The sequence below is a fragment of the Carlito syrichta genome, unplaced genomic scaffold (genome assembly GCF_000164805.1).
Source record: "Carlito syrichta isolate Samal-C Ts95f unplaced genomic scaffold, Tarsius_syrichta-2.0.1 Scaffold308013, whole genome shotgun sequence".
Lineage (NCBI taxonomy): Eukaryota > Metazoa > Chordata > Mammalia > Primates > Tarsiidae > Carlito > Carlito syrichta.
The window spans coordinates 661,899-680,871 of NW_007252109.1; the positions used below are offsets into that span (position 1 = coordinate 661,899).

The window sequence follows — 18,973 nt, forward strand, 5'->3', positions numbered from 1 at the left end:
CTAGCCAGAAAGGAAAAGAGGAAGAAAGAAGAGAAAGGGAAGAAGAGGGAGGGAGAGAGGGAATATCTACTTCCTCTAGGTAGTTGCCACTACAGTTGAAGAAATGGGAAATTAACAAAATGAATAAATATGGTTGGCCCAAGAATCTGCAGCCCCATTACCAGCCTCTGCCACCACAATATCCTATTCCTTTTCTACTCGAGTTCTCTCACTCCAACTTTTGTTCTTGCTCCCACATTCAGTCTGTTTCTCATCTTCTTCTGGGTAGTTACAGTAGAAACAAAATTATCACCCAGCAAAAGATGTGGCAATATACGTGCAAAGTTGATCTTGAAAAATCAATAAGACATAAAATAAAAATAAAAATTAAAAAATACATCCCAAACAGGTCTTTTTATTTAACATAAGGCCAAAGAAGCTATCAGGCGTTGCTGAATACTGTCCACTAACTGTACAAAATATTGACTGCATGCCTCGCAAACACCAAAATATCCGCTGGAATGCCATAGAAATAAATAACTTCTGCTATAAACACATGAAAACATATCAAACTGTTATCTCTTTAAACATATTGTAAATAAAAAAATTACCAGTACTTCTACACAATAAATATTAAGAAACCATTGACATAGTTGAAATGCACTCATATAAATTAACAACTTTAATTACATTAGCCAAACAGACATTGGTTAAAGAACTGCATATAGTATGCAAAAAAACCAAGAAAACAAAAAAAAAAGAAAACAAACAAACAAACAACATCAACCACAGAACATAAAAAGTTTTAAAACAAAACAGGCTTCAGATTATCTTGGCTTTCATAATTATATTTTTCTTTTAAAGAAAAATATCAACCCATTGTCGATGCACTGTTTTTCAAAGCATTTAAATAGAGGGTAAAACCCACTGGAAATTAATACAGAAGAAATGATTCACTTTATGCATAAAAATAAATAATAATATAGCTGAGACATGTGGCTTGCTTCTGCTCTTGAAGATGTGAACAGCTTCTAAGCAGTCATTTTCTCTGATCCATACAACAGCTTCTCAGTGATACAGGGTTTAATTTAAACACATACAATGTCCACCCCCAAACCTTCTGCCCACATCTACAAGTGTCATTTATTTTGTGGGTTTTCAGGGTGACTAAGTTTTTTTCTATACTGAAAAAGGAAGTTGCCAAAAGGCCTACAGGAAATCATTTTTTTAAGTGAACATAATAATTTGAATCTATGCTTAATACAACTGAGGCCTATTTGTTCTGTTGTTTAGAGTCACCTCTTAAAAACCAGTCCCACAAGTTTGATAAAATAGTAGTTTCTCTGCCTTTGAGGAGAACACAGGGACTCTCCTTGAAAATGGAGTGTGGAATCAATCTTAAATATGAAATTGGCTGATCTTTTGGGAGAAGAAAAACTTAACTCAGTGTACTAAAATTCACCTTACTTTTTTGGAAAAAAAAAAATAGAAGTTGTCAATTCGGTCTATAAGATATTTACTCCTCTTCATAGATAGTTGAAGATAAATGTTTTTCAGAGCATCTAAAATTGGTGTGGGCAGATTTTTAAGAGTCTAGAGATTAGCCCTATAGAAAGAGTGGAGAGACAGTAAGATCAGATAGAGGCACCCTCATTTCAGGAAAAAAAAAAAACAACAACATGAAAAACCCCACATGGTGGAATTTTGAAGCTTTTTCTTTTGGCCTCAAGCAGCTATATGAAAGAGCAGTTGTTCCCAGGGTTTGTATTTTCCAAGATTATTAAAGATGGTGAAATAATAGCTTCCAATATTATTAAAGATGGTAGCAATTTATCATTCTATTTCATGGTCATATAAGCTTAATGAAACAAAATTAAGGTTTGCAGATGTGTGATAACCCAATCATTTAATATCCAATTAAAATACTGTCATATGGAATTTCATTTCTCTGCTTCCAATAACTGTGGCCACCATGTCTTGGACATTCTTGGGTTTTTTTCCATGACCTTGACCATCTCTGCTATTGCACAGTGAACTGGGACTTATTTCCTCACATGATTTCTATAGGTTCCAGTATTAGTTCCAGTACCAAAGAAGATGCCATTCAAAAGGCTCTCAGTTTTCCATGAAAATTTATAAAGTTGATCATGGCCGTCTACTCTTACTTTAAAACCTTCCTCACCACACCCATCTTCTCACATGCATATCAGAGGTCAAGGGACTTTGACTAGAATCCTTTCCCCATCTTCTTAGGCAGTACATATTGCATTTTCTGCATAAGAAAGTGTGGGCCTCTATAACATAGTAAGAGTATTCGCCCAGTATTGACATTAATTTGCCCACTACGGCCTAGTGTGACAGTATATCAGCTTGTATATTTTTCAGGAAGAGCTAAACCACCTTTTATAATGAATGTCTGGTCTGTCACTGATATTTTATTTTCCTACCATTAATTTTTTTAAATCTATGAACTGACATAGGGCTAACAGCTTCAATATTTTTATAAAATATTGAAGAAGTAATTGTTCCCAATTATTAGAAATGTTTTTCAATTTAAAAAAATGTTTGCAAACTTCAAACAAGTCAGTAAAAGAAGGTTCTTTTTAAAAGCACATAACTGAAAAATTCATTAGCTACTCTAGGCAAACTAAATATTAAAATAAATTAGATAGAAACATAGCTTTAAGCACGTGCTTTGATATTTATAAAACAAAGTGTTTTCTATTTTCATTTTTGTATCTGAATCAATACATACTAACTTATACAACAAGAGTTTTGGCTGTAAATTAAAATATTAGAAATTTTTACTATTGCCCTCATCTCTGCCACCTAACTGGTCTCTTCCTTACTCCCAGTCTCTTAGCACCTTCTCCCAAATTATTTATCTTCTAACGAGTGCTAACAACATTATTTAACCTGGCTGGTGCTAGTAGTATTTCTCACAAACATGCTTTAATCATTTTTTTTTTTTTTTTGGAAAGCGCTCAATTCTTTTAATCTGGCCTAAAGATTTTTTGTTTCCCAAATTGTTTCTGATTTAAGATTGATTCCAATAGATAATAAACATAAGTCGAAAATAAAAATCAACCCAGAGTTTTAATTAACATCCTGTTTCCCCACAGGGGCTAACTTGTAGAAGTGGGGCGGGGGTGTGGGGGAGGAGAAAAAGGAGGGATTTTGATCCCTGTACATTTAAAGAGGGCCTTGCTGAATAGTCACTGGAATTTCCAAGGTTTTCCCCATCCAAATTTTTGAAATGTGCCCACCTAGTTCAGAGTAAAAGCAAAAACTATAGCCTATCCTTCTTAAAAATACTGTGTTTTGCACACAAACATTCATTGCTTTAAGAACATTAAAAAATGGCAGCCTGAAGTGCTTAAAATGTGTATGGACATGGTACAATACATGTATATATACACACAGATATGCATATGCACAAGCAATGTATATATACACATACAAGCATGTAGTTTCATGAATTTGATTGAACTTGATATCCAACAGTGTACAACTACTGTACATCCAGTATGAAATGTCCTTTTTCATGGATATAAAAGGAGTCAAAAACCAAAACTTTTCAGGTCTTTTAAGCCTGAACACGATCCACCCTCCTCAACCTTGAATCTCAACCCCTGACTCATTGATGGCGAATGATACCAACCACAGACAGACTGTTTAAAGGCTCACACAAATGTCTTTGGTGTATGTGTCTATTTTTTAAGGTATAAAATAATAATAATAATTATAATTATAATAATAAAAATAGCTATTTTGTGTGCTGTAGCAGTTCTTTTATAGCTCACATTAAGTGCAGCTCTTAAACCCCACCCCCACCCCCACCCAAAGAAAATACTTGTTAAATAAGGATTAGACAGGTCAAACACCATTGTAGTGCAAATAGTAAACGATAAAAAAAAACAACAACAACATTTACAAAATATAGAAATGTTTGGATCCAACAGATGGACAAACATATTCCTTTCAAGTATCTCTCCTTGAAGAAAATAAAAGTTAATCAGATTACTTCCAATACAAAAAAGTCTCTCTTTTTGTTCTCTCTCAGGTAAACAGTTTCAAACCTATTAGGTTGCATAGTTCTAAGATCATAAGCACCTTAACGAAATGTAACTTGGTATTCTTTTTTCCTTGATCTTTCACTCTTCCCATTCTTGTCCTCAATTTGTTTATGTTGGTTTTTTGTTTTGTTTTGTCTTGTTTGAAAGTGGTGCAGAAAAAGAAAGTGTGACCACCTGCACACTGTTGTTCTTTTACCAGTATGTGTATGTATGTGGTGTGTGGAAACGCCCGGGTATGTGTGTGTGTGCGCTGATATACACAGAAATAGTGTCACACAGACATACCTTATGACCTGGGTAACTGGGTGGGAAAGTGCCTATGACGGGCCCTTCCAAACTCATGGCTTTCTAGATGCTATTTGGGTTGTGCTGGTCCACACTAACGCAGACTAGACTAGACATGTTGATTCAAGGCTCACAAGGGAACCTCCGGGGGGGGGGGGGGGAGGACAATACCCCTTTTAAACAACTGATGTCAGCAGTTTGATTTTGGAAGAAATTAAGGGTACACCATTCTCCCTTTCCCTCCCAATTCCTGTCTCCTTCACTGCTTCATCTCTGAGCCCTGGCTAAGGATTTTTTTTTTTCCACATCTTCCTTCACCTTTTTCATCAGGTTTTGTTTTTAGTTTAGTTTTTGTTTTGTTTTTGTTTTTTTGTTTTGTTTTGTTTTTTAATTTCTATATTTTCTGGTTGGTTAACTCAGAAACCTTATAAATGTCTTCATTTTGCCACTGTCTCCTCTGGCCAACTCAGTTCCCTTTCCCCCTGGACTGGGCCACTCTATGAGCACCCACACTCCTCCACGATCATGTTCTGAATGTCCTTTTTGATGATGTTTTGACCATCATCGTAGTACAACATGGACATGGGTCTCAGCTTGGTGGGCACACAGCACGATTTGAGATTGGCAAAGGGGCTGTGGCCCCGCATGCGGTAGTGGTTGATGACCGTCGAGTGGAAGGATAGCGAGGACCCTGACGTGCCTGCTATGTGACTTGGGCACTCACCCTCGCAGTAGTTGGCATGATAACCAGAGGGAGCAATGATCCAGTCATTCCAGCCAATGTCCTTGAAACTGACAAAGAATTGTTTCTTACAGCAGATGTTGACCTTGCCGTCACACTCCAAGCCCCGCCTACGCCGACGATGAGGGTGGTCTTCAGACTGCCGGGCCTGCAGCATGAGGAAAGGTCTGTGTGACTGCTCCTTTTCCTCATCTGCTCCCACTCCACCTTCACCTCCATCTTTCTTCTTCCCTTCCCCCTCCTCTTCTTTCTTCTTCTTCTTGCCCAGAAGCACCAGGCTGGCGCCACTCTCCTGGCACTGCTCGCAGGCAATCCGAACGTCCAGGGAGCTCTTGCCCTGGTCCAGCAACCGCTGGATGCTGCTGGAAACAGGGAAGACGTGCCAGGTGCTCTTCCGAGCATCCACCACCTTTTCGGATAGCAACAGTTCACTCCTCTCCCCTTTTAAGCCCACTTCCTCGGCCTCCTCCCCTGTGTCCAAGCTGCCCTGTGGATGCTTCTGCTGCTGGAAGAGGCGGATGGTAACTTTGGTCCTGGTCCTGTTGGCCTTGGGGACTTTCAGGAAGAGCCAGACTTCGGCACGCTCTACCACAGACAGGTCGCTGCCTTCCTTGGAAATCTCGAAGTGCAGCGTCTTCCTGGCTGTGCCTAAAGCGGAAACACAGCACAAGAGAAAACAGGGACACTTGTTAATTCCAACGTTTGCATCTGTACACAAATTTCAGGCAAGCGCGAGTTTTCTCCTGAGATCGTACCCAAAAAGAGTCAGCCAATTACGGCCCACGGGCAAAATCTGTTCCTGTATGGCCTGCAAACTAAGAACATTTTTTTACATTTTTACGTGGTTGAAGAAAAATGGTATTTTGTGACAAGTGAACGTTATCTGAAATTTAAACTTGAGTGCCCATAAATAAAGTTCTATTGGAACACAGCCCTGCTCACTTCTTTAATTGTTGCCTATGGCTGTTTTTGCACTGTAACACAGAGTTGAGTAACTGCTACAGAGACTGTCTGACTCACAGAGGCTAAAATATTTACTCTCTGGCCCCTTACAGAAAAAAGTGTGCAGTCCCTCGCTCTAAATGAAGAGGGCCTGAGGCTCTGTGTCTGTTGATAGCTTAATCTCAGTTTCATCTTCTATAAAATAGGAACGACATAATGACATTGGAGCTATTATCTTACAAGTTTGGAAGGATCAAATGGGATAACATAAATGAAAACACACCATAAGCTATGGAAAGCTAAGGAAATATTCTCACACAAAACAGCAGCCCTGGCGCCGCCCCGCTGTGTAGGTCTGTGTGGGCGGGACTCACTAAGCCAGCCTCCTTCCTTGTCACAGAAGGCTTCCTCCCCTCACACCTCTTTCCAAGGACACCGCAGCAGCCTCTACTTCGCCTCTGTAGCACTGAATCAGGCCTTCTTCCCAATCATTTCTCCATCAGGCAGCTCAAGGGATTTTTTTTTTTTAAAGGTGGATCTGACCATGCCACTCCTTGAAAGCCCTTGACTTACTTCCTGTTGTCTTCAATAGCCAACAGAAACTGCCCAGGACTACAGATCCTGCCTAAGCTGCTCCCACCTTCAACACTAGCTCTCCCTGCGTCCTCCTGTTCTCTGGGGCCCAGCTACTTGGTACTTCCTTGAGGTCCTGAGCATCCCGCCCTCTCTCTCACCTGCAGGCAGTGACACTTATTATTCCCTCTGCCTAGAATGCTCCTGCTAGGATCCCAACACACCACCCTTTGTGGCTGACTTTAAAAATGTCTCAGTTTTCAGACTGGACGAAACTTCCTCTAGAAGTCTTCCCTCACATCTCCTCAACCAGTCTGGTTTAGGATGCTAGGGGTCTGAGGTCACTGTCATGGTCTAGTGTTTGGAAGAAAGCAGGCCATGTCTTCATCACTTATGAATAAATGAAAGTAGCGCAGCATGGAGTTCTACCAAGAGAGCTTCTTAGTCCCTCCACAGTCCCCATTTTTGCCTCTGTCTCTGGAAAATGCAGCTTAATGAGCACCCAAAATGTATTTCAAATAGCAACTGTTGGCCAGGTGCAGTGGCTCACGCCTATAATCCCAGCACTTTGGGAGGCCGAGGTGAGAGGACTGCCTGAGTCCATGGGTTCGAGACCAGCCTGGGCAACTTGGTGAGATCTCATCTCTACAGTAAATCAAAAAATTAGCTGGGTGTGGTGGCACACGCCCATGGTTCCAGCTATTTGGAAGGCTAAGGGGAAGGATGGCCAGAGCCCAGCAGGTCAAGGCTGTGGGTGGCCATGAGTATGCCACTGCACTCCAGCCTGGGCGACAGAGTAAGCATACACACACATATATATCAACTGTTACTAACAGAGAGGAAATCCCAGCATTGTCAGGGCAGTCTAACCTAACTCTAAAATGAGAAAGAAAGTCACCGATATCCTTCTCTTTTCATAAGCACCTATATGTTTATTCATTCGGTAACATTTCCTGTAGAAAGCAAGTGTCCAGACTAGAATCTTTTGGCTTATGCAATTTTTTCCTTCCCTTCCATGTTTACCACTTGGTGGCATATAAAAAACATGTCCTCTTTTACATGACCACGGACCTACGTACGACTGTCCGCTGTGTATGTATCCCACGCACAAATCTGGGAACAATCTTCAAGAAGTTCATCTTAGAACTCGCAACTCCCTGGGAGGATCTCCCTGCCTGGATTTCTATAGCTAACGGAAATCCAGCCATACTTATCACTCGAGGCCCTGAGATGTTTACGGTACTATAAATTTTAGGCACAGTTTCAAGTTCTCTGCAGCAGAAGGCAGGCTTTTCTGTGCATTGCGTACTGTAGATTCTGTTCTTAATTTAACACACTCTGCACACTGTGATTATGATAGTGGTAAATTCATGGAGGCAAGGGCCAAGCAGGGCTGCAGATGGAGACGAAAGGTTCTCTGGCATCTTTGTGTAAACTTGCTAGGATGTTGGCCATGATGATGATGGTCGTGGTAAGAGGGGTTCCTCTGACTCCAACCTCATGTCTCTGGCAGGAGTTGAAATGAATAAAGCTGGGTTTATGATTAGATGGAACACCAGAGCAGGGAGCATTTAGAGGGGGAAGCTGTCTTATTTTAAGAAGCATGATGACTTTTTTTTTTCTTTCCAAAATGTGAATCCTAGATTCCCCTTTGCTAAGAATCGGTGGGGGCTTTTCTATTGTCATTGTTTGTTTTTTTAAGATAGTGAAAGAGAAAATTCCAGGAAGCAGAGCTAAATTATTTAAATCTAAAAAGGCAATCAGCAGTAGATTTAAAGGTGGTGAGGTCCTGCCAAGACCAGCAGAAAAGTCTGACAGAAGCTTCCAAAGCCTCAGATGACTGGCCTGGAGGACTGAGCAGGTTACCTCCAGCGTGGGCACATCGCCCTGCCCCGTGGAGAATGTTAACAAGCTACCCGCTGTTTTCCCTTCTGCCTCTAAGCAGGGCAGCTTCTGAAATCCTAAACTGCACAGGGTGTCACTCTGCAGAGAGATAGTAGTTGCTAAATTAGAGAAGCCAGAGGGCACAAGGTTGTGTTTTGTTTTTCTAGGAAAGAGTGTGAAACCAGAGCGTCTGACTAGTCCCCAGACAGGGAGGCTCGCTGGGTCTCAGGTAATTCGTCCCCACAGGCACTACTCTGCTTGGCCACACTTGACAGGAGGGGTCGAGGGTGACAGTAGATAGATGGCAGTGCTGACCTGCGTGCAGTGGACTTTCCAGGAATACAGTCCAGAGCTAGCCTCGGATACTTGGGGGGGTGGTGATGGAGAGGGAGGGTTAATCAGCCGATCGAACAAGTGACAGTCAGCCGCATGCAAATTGCTTTTGTAGGGCCAGGGAGGCCAAGGCTACTTGCTTTCAGTCACGCAGCCTACAGGACAGCCCCTCATTTCACAGGAGCAGGTTTCTAATGCATGATCTACCCCACCCCTTCTTCACAGGCAGCTGTACTTGGAAGCAAATGATTTAGTGTTCCTGAGAGAGGATTGTACAAAGAGAGTACTCATTAGAGGGGGCTCAATCTGTCAGGTGCTGTTATATTAGGATCAGAGAGTCATCATAAAACGACTTTCATGCTGGTCTTGGCTGATAATTAACTATATAGCATCGCCCGCATATTGTGGAGAGGCCCAGGCACTGATTTATGCATCCGTTTAATTATCTGAACCGAAAGACTCTGTTCCCTGTATCTGCATCCACTGCCTGCCTGCTACATCTCTCCCCCATATTTCTGACATTTGGATTTTCCCCCTACTAATTGACATGCCTGTCGCCTCCTTCTCCTGGTGTCCATTTCTGGAACTGCTATTTGTATATTGCATGATATTTTATCAGGAAAAAAAATAAAACTGAGATCCAATTTCATGAAAATGCTGTTGCCATAATGCTCAGGAGAGCAGGGGGAAGAGAGAGATTCAAGTCTTCCTAATGCCTACCTTGTATGCAGGTACATTTTACAAGTTCCTTTGTATTCTGACTTATTAAGCAGGGCATATGTCTTTCTTTTACATTAGCTTTCATTGCAGAAGGGGGTGGGGAGAGAAGGCTCCTGGGAGCTGACATGGGATTGCTGTCTATAAGGACTGTAGGTTACAGAAATATATTATTACAGTCCTTGAATGCCCTAGGTTTGAAAACTATAATAACAGCTCAGTTTCTTATATTCCCTTTATCTCTATATTACCTGAGAGAGATTGCTATACTGCAGTGACACTTTCAGGATGCCCTGTCCTCAAAACTCTACGCATTAACAATTGTAAAAATAGAAGAAGGCTACCTGAGGCTGAGATGTTTAGGATCAATTTCTAATTAGTTTCAGGTTTTAACTTAAATTCCTAATGTTGTAGAATCTTGAAATGGAAGCCTTCCCATGATGCTTCGTGAACAGGTACAGCCTTCGTTCGTACAGGTGCGACCTGGGTTCTTACACTAATACCTAGCTAACCAGATATAGCTGGTTGCTTTGCTAACCTTTCATTACCTACTCTCTGATAATATTCTTTTCAGCCTCTGTGCTATTTTTTCCCTCCCGGGGCTTGTGAGCAAGGCTGTATCACAGCCCGCTCTGTCTGAGTAATTCACTAAGAAAGTCCCACGCAAACCCATGTGGGTGATAATATTTCATCACTTAAACCTCTATGAGCTCGGTGGACACACACCGAAGGGAAAGAGAAAGGGTGTAGAAAAATGGGTAGGGATAAATGTTGTACCTCACAGGGAATATCTTTGAAATGTTGCCTGGTGGGAGGGATCGAACAGAGACTGTGTCAGCTGGAAGGAAAGACAGCTGAAAGGGTGTTTGCAGCACATTTTCCTTGGTTTTCAGAATTTTAAAAAACGTTTTGAATAACTCCCTCAGGAAAGCACGCTGAGGGTTAAGGAGTCAAGCCCCCTTGATGCTTGCTCCCTTCCCCCACACTAGATTGCAAAATACCCCTCATCCTAGAGTCCAGCATCTCAAATTTGTGGGTGTATGAGCATTTCCCATTAAATAAACAACACACACATGCAGTGTTTCAGTTTTGTTTTGTTTTCCTCACCAGGTTTCTGCTTTCAGTATGCTGCCCTTTTTCATATGGGTAATAATTATGTCTCTAATGTGAATGTGGAAAGCCTTCTTGTTTATAGAATGCATTTAAACTCACCATGGTGTGGGGGGAGGGAAAGTCTCTCAGTAAAAAAGCGTCTGTTGCTTTAACTTTCCATCCTTCATCAAGGTTTCACTGTGCCTAGATATGGTATAGTCAAATGGAAGGGGCACACACGACTACCATTTACAGCGTGTGTGTTCTTTGAAGCTCTAACTTTGCATCTGGACTGCTTCCAGGGGTTTCTGCAGGAAGCAGCAAGTGAAGTCTTAAAGGTTATCCCTTCTTGGACCTCCAGTAGGACATCTTTCCTGTAGTAGAACTATAGGCTTGGTCATAAATTATCTTAATTTTTTTTAGCCTTAATATCTCTTCTTAGGAGCCATTATTGAATTGTAAATACTCAACCACAAACATCAGTCATCCATGCCTCTTCCATTTAAATAGTGATGAAAAAGAAGTTAAATATTTAGGAAGACAGGACTTTTAGGTTCCTAAAGAAGTAGAAAAATTTCTTAAACTTCGACCCACAAAATTTCAGCGACTTCTTGCAAAGTTCCTGAGAACTTTTATACTTTTGATTTTGGACCTAGGATCCAGTCGAGTATGAAGAATTCTGAACCACAGCTAAGCTAATCATGTGCAAGTGTTTTTAAGCAGAAGAGGGGCCAAGACAAATAAGTGTTTTCAAGAAAAGTGCCTGGGAAGGTATTACTCCAGTTCTCTAAATGTTACAACTGACTTTCTTTGCTCCCTCCCACCCCAATCCATCTACTTCACAGCCTGTAAGCCACGATTACTCTCTTCTCACATCTTTCCCTATCGTTTCTCTCTACACCCTCAATTCGGAAACAAATGCAAAGCTGAACACCACGTTCCTACAAAGTAGCCCTTTTTTCCCTTGTCCGAAGTCACATGTCATTTGTCGCTGGTGAAAAGTGTTAATAAGGCGGGCAACATAGGCAATAAAATCAGGGAAGATGGAAGATGTTTTTGTACAACCCGGGCAACCATATTAGGGAGAGACTTGTGAGCAAATCAGTATGGCCGATGATTCATGGTCACATTTCTCCATGCTCTGCTTTGTTTGCTTTTGAAATTTATCACTCATCTGCCTTCCATAGAGCTCCGGAATGTTCACATGTATCACTAGAATTTCCACTTCCTGTCCTTCTGTTTCATCTAATGTATTACAGGTAGTCGTGCTTCTCCTATCCCATAAATTTCTAGCTTTCTCTGGAGGATGAGAGGGAGCAGGAGGTAACTGCTAATCCCCAAAGATTAGGGTGCTACAGACAGGGGCTTTAAGTAGGCTCAATTGCCTTTCCTTAGAAGAGGAACTGACAAGGAGCAAAAAGTCTTTGGAATGCGCCCTCTTGTGGCAAATCTTTTTCTGTTATTTTGAGAGGAAAACTTACAACCCCTGAAGACATGCTTCAGTGAGGGGTGATTCACAGAAAAATTCCGAAGATGGGCGTACAATGGTGGGAGTCAACTCCACTCTGATATAGCTTTCTTGGGGTGGGGGGGGGAAGAGTCATCCAAGCAAGCCTTCTTAGGTCCCTGTTTGAGCAGTGTAAATTTCTAATCAAATCTTCTGTAAATAGCATCCTCCAAGAGGGAAGATTTATGTGTTACTTTCAACAACACGTAGGCTATGTGAGCATTATCCATTTATTGGCGTTACATTTGTCTTTCTGTCCTTATCCTTTCTTTCTACAACAAGCACTGTCAATTGCTAAGCTAATCACTAGAATCAGAATCTAGATTTGGCAACATAGGGAGATTCAAAGGTATGTTGGTATTGAACATTGACCACCTACAGTCATGAACCAAAATAAGATAAAATAAGCTACATCAACTGAGAAAGTTACTGATTTTAGCTTCACTGACAATTATAGTGATCGCTGACTTGGCTTTATCCATCCCTTTGGCCTTTCCTTTGAAGAGAGGACATCTCTTTAAGGCCTTCAGGTCAACATTGAGGATTTTGTGCCAGCCATGCACACACTAACTTTGGTGAGCAATCTTGGGTGACGTGACATACATAAAGAGAAAATTATGCTTCTATGTTGGGATACATTTCAGAGTGCCTGAGTTCCCGCTGTTTAGTCAATAACAACTCTCATAAGCTTTACAAAGATATGGCACTTTCTGTCCAAGTAGCATGGGACAAAGTCACTTAAAAGAGTCCCAGGCACTTTAGTTTTTGCAGTCCCTCTACTGCTACGGTCATGCCTTGGTTTTATTCAACAATCAAGAAGAGAAAAGGCAAAAATTAAACATATATCCCCAAACTGAAGAATCTTGAGGTTGAAAGGTGCCTCTATGGGTACGCCTCTCTGGCATGCACATAGGTGACACTTAATGACTGGATTCTATACTATACAAAATGGTTTACAAAGAGGAAAAAAATGCATGTCTTTTTATAATCTTTAAAACATTTTGACATCCCACATAGTTGGAATGTTATTAAAGTTGAATTATTCCAAAAGCAACAAGACATAGATCTTTGCTATTCATGTTCCTATATTTGCTACAATCATTCAGATGATAAATATCTTTTTCCAGGGTTAGCAAAACCAGCAGCAAAATACTCGCATGGTTCTCTACTTGAAGAGTAGATTTCCATAGAGCAATCATTAAATCTCTGAAATTATATTAAATCAACTTGATGTGTGAAACTCCTCAGATGAGCAAGTGTAATACATTTCTTTAAAGAATTCAAAGTCAAGTTGTAAGCTCTATCAAGAATTTCCCATTGCAAACCTTAAATTTGACTCAATGTATAAGTACAATGAATCACGTTTTTTTTTTTAAAGTAGCTCATTTTCTTTCAAACTATATATCTAACAGAGAAGTAAAAAAAAAAAAAGACAAGATCTTATATAACTGAGAGAAGATCAGCACTCAGATGAAGGCCACAAGTAAGAAAGAATGTAAATGGTCAAGTTCTTTCACTGCCAAGTCTCTAAATGCCAAGAGTAATTTGCTATATAAATCCAGTAAGTCAGAAAGCGGGGCGCACTGCTACGAATAGTTGTATAGTTAGAAGCAGTCCAGGCATAGGTATACTTAGTCACATGATGCAGTTAAACCCAACTGAGTTGGAGCTGCCATTGAGGCCATCGTGTGTGGAGGTTGGTATATAAAAACACATACGGGGTCTCTTTGTGTCAGGACATGAAGCAGCCCTCTGGACCACTGGAATCCACTTCATAAGCACAGTCAAACATCATAAGTATTTTCTTTCCTACCTTACCACCATGAAAGGTTAAAAAAAATTGGGTAGCAGCAACTTGAAAACTCCAACCTGACTTTTTTCCTCAATAAGCCTTAGAAGATAAAGTCCTGTATGATCATGACCTTTGTGGCTGGATTAAGAAAGAGCTTTAGGGAAAGAAAGTAGGACCTTCCCTAAACAAGAGAGGCTTCTGAAGAGAGGGCCAAACTGCTTGGGAAGCTTGTGGGATACCAGGACTTCTACAGGGGGAAGGCACGAAGCCGGCAGGCTATCTGCACCCCTAAAGGATGCCCAGGTCTTTCATAATTTTCCTGAAAACAGAACATCTGAGTCAACAGGTTTTCAGGATTGGAAATTCTGAGTGTTGCCTTAATTGTTTATACTGCTGCAGCAAACTTTTAAACAAAAAATGCTGGGAGTCCCTGTACATACTTTACTGGCCATATGCTCTACCAAACAAAACAATGGCATTCCTTTCAAATGGAGTTGGCAAGCAATGTAATTCTTTAGCCTGGCATTACCATGAGAGTAACACGGTATTAACACATCTGTGTGCCCAGCATGCATGGACTTGTAGGCACACAAAATGATCTGTGTCACTTAACTATAAAAATAACCTGGCTCCAACTATCTGCCCCATCCTTTTTGACAGGTACTGCTATTCAGCAACAGGTTAGTGTGGTCCTGGGCCAATGATTAGGATCTATTTATTAAAGTTCTTCCTCTTAAGGACTGAGTGAGAGTTCAGCATAGTATCGGAGAGCACTCTGTCAAGGTTGCGTTCCTTGGCAGAGAGCTCTTAGTAACTTTGCAGAGAACAAAACTGCTTTCTTTTCCTTTTTTTTTTTTTTCTTTTTTTTTTTAGTTCAGAGAGCAAAAGTCAGTGTTCCAAAAGTGACTGCTGGTTCAACGTCAACTGTCCACCTAAGTAGTTCTTTACTACCTAGAATGTGCACTTACAGTTTCTAAAGGTAAAAGTGAATCACCCATAAATGTGCCCTGCTTCTCTGATGTGGCCCCAGATTGGACTTTTAAAGGGGAAGGTTTAAGACAATGACTTCATCTGCCATTCCACCCCGATCCCGGCACGATCATCTCCCTACCCCCAATAAAAACTTTGGATGTGGTCCGGAAGCCTCCCCTGTTCGCCAAGCACCCGAAAATGCCCCACTTTCATCCAGCTGCTCAGATCTGGCTTCCCAGGCAGGGCAAAGGAGCCCCTCACCGACAGGCTTCCAGCTCGAGATTGGCCCCAGAGCTTCCTCCCAGTGAGACCGGCTGAGTTTAGCAAGTGTAAGCCAGGCATCCCTAGGCAGAGCTCCGCCGAGAATTCCGATTCTGTGAAGTCCTCTTCCCCTCCTCTGCCTGCCCTGAGTCTGCTGGTCCGCTACCATCACCTAATAACTAATAACCTTCCCAAGCAGTTTCCAGCTGGAGAGAACAGAAGTTCCTCCTGGGACTGTCAAAGAAATATATTTCCCCCCCCACCTCCCGACCCCCCTCCCCGCAAATGCCAGCACCAACCTGACTCTGCAAACGTGATGATCTCCGAGGTCTGTTCCATAAGTTCATTCATTTCTGCCCTCCTTCCAATGTCATCCTCTATCTCCACATACCCGTTCTCCCCCACTTTGCCCACATGAAGCTTTCTGATCGCGTTCAGAAGCGCCGCCTTGGGTACCGGCTGGGTGACATCGGGTCTCTTCTTCAAGTGCAGCATGTTTAAAATGTGCTTCTTGACGGCCTCCACCATCTCTGGCTGAGAGTTGGGTACATCCTTTGGGAGGGTGGCCAGCGCACAGGACGGACAGTCGGGGGCCGAGCTGTGCCCCTCGGATCCTGGGGTGGGGGAACTCCTCGCTATAATCCAGCAACTTGCCAACAGAAATCCTCTCAGCCAAAGCAAGGGCATCCTGGCAGCAAAAGTTGTTGTGATTGCCTTTTTAAAAGGCCCTGCTTTTCCTCCCCCCTCACGCACAGGTTTTTTTTTTTTTTTTTTTTTTTTTTTTTTTTTTTTTTTTTTTTTTTTCCTTCTCCTCTTCAGCAAATTCTCTGGAACAAGAACAAAAAGTTTTCTGTGAAGTTTTGTTTGCAGGTTCCCTCTCTGAATGCAGTCAGTGCTGTAGGTTTGTGGCTGTCAGGGAGGAGAGTTCTGACTGTCTCCGAGTAAGAGAGAAGGAAGGAGGGAGGAAGGGAGGGAGGGAGGGAGGGAGGGAGGGAGAGACAGGGTTGGGGGGAGACAGAGACAGAGAGAGGATGGGAGGGAGAGAGAGACAGGGAGAGAGGAGAGAGGGGGAGAGAAGAGAGAGGGAAAGAAGGGGGGAGAGGGAGGGAGGGAGAAGGAAAGGGAGAGAGGGGGAGAGAGAGAGAGAGAGAGAGAGGGAGAGGGAGAGAGAGAGAGAGAGAGAGAGAGAGAGAGAACACGGATTGGCCCTAAGTGAGTGAGTGAATGAAGAGGGAGGGAGTTAGTCTGTGAGTAAAGGCTGTGATTAGGGAGGGGAGGGACAGCCCGTTTTCTGACAGGCTGCTCTCCTTCTGCTCGTAGCTCCCTCACAGACACCTCTCTTCAAATATCACCATTCTCGGGGGTTCTACTTTCCCTTCTAAAATATATTCTCCTGATTTTGTGCACTTTTTTTCCTCCTCTGCCCAGTCTCCTGGCTTCACCTTTTTTGTTTGTTTGTTTGTTTGTTTTGGAGGGAGGGAAGAAAACCCCAAACAAAGACAGAATCTCAATCAACAGGGACGACTTGATTGAAAAAGTCTGACCCCCATTGCCCCTCCACCCTGCTGAGCCACTGCCCCAGGTGACAAAATGCCCACCTGGCCGGGAAGTGGGGGCTGAGGGAGCCGGGAAGTCCGGCTGGCTGACTGGTAGTGGAGGTCTGGGAAGAGGGGCCCCGGGGCAAATGAGCTGCTGGGGCCAGTGGGTTGTTCTGGCCCGAAGGGATCTCCAGGAGACGTCCTTTCCCATTCATTCATATTTAAATGTCCAGGGTCGTCAACACTGGCAGGCGATCTGAGTAAAGTGCAATGGAACTTTTGTCTGGGGTCATATAATACACTCTACTCTTCCCAACTGCGAAATGCAGCAGGGCATTGAAAGACCTGAAGGGCAGGCAGCCTGTCACATGCCCGTGTCCCATGAAGTGCCTTCCCCCTGTCCTCTTCAGCCATCCCCTTCTGCCCGGGACACATGAACTCTCACAAATTACAGCCTCCCATCGCTGGTCCTGACTTCACAGATAACATGCACAATTCTCTTGGCCTTTCCCACATTCTTTTATTAAAAGAGTGCACTCGTATGACTTGAATAACTGGCCCTATGGGAAGAGAATCTCTAAAATATATTGGCAAATTATTTTTTTTGTCATGTGCTAGTTTTTCCAGCTTGCCCCCATCCTGTCCTGATGAGTGCACTCACAGACAGCCTCCTCGACTGCTTCTTTTCCCCTCAAAGGAACAGCACAAATGAAATCATCATGAATTTTAGTGTTCACAGAAAAAGAAATATGTGCATTTTTAAACAATGCCTTTCTTAGGCTTTTAAAAAAAATTCTCCCCCCTCCTTTTTTTCATTTTCTGTCTTATTGCTTTTATCTTGCAGAAGTATCTTTAAGGGGTCCATCTGTGAAAGCCTTCCCTCCCTCTCGGTTGCTTTCCCACACATAAGCCCTCTTGGTTTCTGAAGATACAGTCAGCTTATATCTGACACCTAGTGTGTTCAGAGCATTATAGTCAAGCAATTCAGTTTGGGTGGAAAGAGTTAGTAAATATCATTATTACAAGCATAACTACCTGAGTGCAAGGGAAAGCAGGCAAGAGAATTGTGACCCTTAAGTTAAAATTACAGTTTGCACAGGTAACAATGCTTTTCTGAATTGTATACATTGTCCCCCTTGCCAAAACAACTATTTGCAAGACTTTCTCTGTTACAAGTCACCTAACACCTTTGAGGTTTCAGCTCCAGTCACATCAATTACTCTGCTATTATTGTTAAAACTTTGTCAACATTGCCTTAAAAGCCTCATATTCTTTTAGTGGGGGGTGGTAAAAGAGAAAGGGGGAGGTGGGGTATTTGCATTTTAATGGTTTAATAAAACATCTTTGTACTATAATACTTAACATCATCCACCTATTTGGAGTCACAAAGTCCAATTAAGTTTTACAAGAGAGTCTGAAATAGAACTAAAAGTTTAATGACTCCAAACAACTCAAGAGTCCTAATAGTGGCATTTAGATAAGTGTAACTTATCAATATTTGGATTCTCTCTGCATGTGAGTATGTGTGTGTTCCCTGAATTTACTGTTTGCGAAAGTAACTCTCAAAAATAGCTTTTCTTTGGCATATGTACTTGTATATATGTGCTGAGTGAGTTGTATAAACACATAATCTATTTGCATGCTCTAGGACTATTAAAAGTTGTATTAACCTGCCTGAATAATATAAAAAGGTACAAATCACAGTGTACATGGAAGTGCCAATTAATTGTAAAATTCTTTCTAGCCATCCTGACTGAATGTGTCAAGAGCACAGAAGTAAGAGTTAAAAATTAAGCATTACCTTTCTGGTCCCCACTCTTCCACCAGCCGGCTCTGGCTCTTGTATCATGTGGTAAGAGCTGTCTGAGCTCCTCTTCATGGTATTGGCACTGTGAAGTTTTATACTGTACTACTTATTTGTACACTCACATTGGTACCAGTCAAACAGAGGAGGGCTGGGGCTTTGTTTGGGATTGGTTAGAATCAGCATGACATCAGTAGATGACTTGTTTTTCCAGTGTGAGACATTTCATAATTCATTATCTAATGGAAAGCCTTTCTGGCTTCTGAGACACTACTGGGTGATGCACTGAGCCAGTGAAACCCCTGGCTCTGGCTACAAGTAGTCTACCTAGAAAAATATTGGACTCAAACAGATACATCTCAATGAGTGTGTCCAACTTTCAACTTTTACTACTCACACACACGTCTTGTTGTATTCAGGTTCAATTTTATGTCTTTACATAAAACATCTGTTACTTCATGAAGCTGTCTCTATTT

The 18,973-nt window shown here is 42.0% G+C and overlaps 1 protein-coding gene across 1 annotated transcript; it reads right to left on the reverse strand.

Annotated features, from left to right (window-relative positions):
* Window positions 1–3,908: 3,908 nt before the first annotated feature.
* Window positions 3,909–18,598, reverse strand: INHBA (inhibin beta A subunit). Its single transcript, XM_008064773.2, has 3 exons — window positions 18,495–18,598; window positions 15,455–15,982; window positions 3,909–5,730 (listed from the first exon to the last, which is right to left on the reverse strand). Exons 2-3 carry the CDS (start codon window positions 15,840–15,842, stop codon window positions 4,838–4,840), a joined length of 1,281 nt encoding a protein of 426 aa, XP_008062964.1. The 5' UTR covers window positions 15,843–15,982; window positions 18,495–18,598; the 3' UTR covers window positions 3,909–4,837.
* Between the last annotated feature and the right edge of the window lie 375 nt (window positions 18,599–18,973).

Bases quoted from the DNA above. Each gene is read 5' to 3' on its own strand.
- INHBA (XM_008064773.2), bottom strand. From the start codon at position 15,842: ATGCCCTTGCTTTGGCTGAGAGGATTTCTGTTGGCAAGTTGCTGGATT. The intron at 5,731-15,454 runs GTTGGTGCTGGC...TTTCCGCTTTAG, and splicing joins CATCACGTTTGCAGAGTCAG to GCACAGCCAGGAAGACGCTG.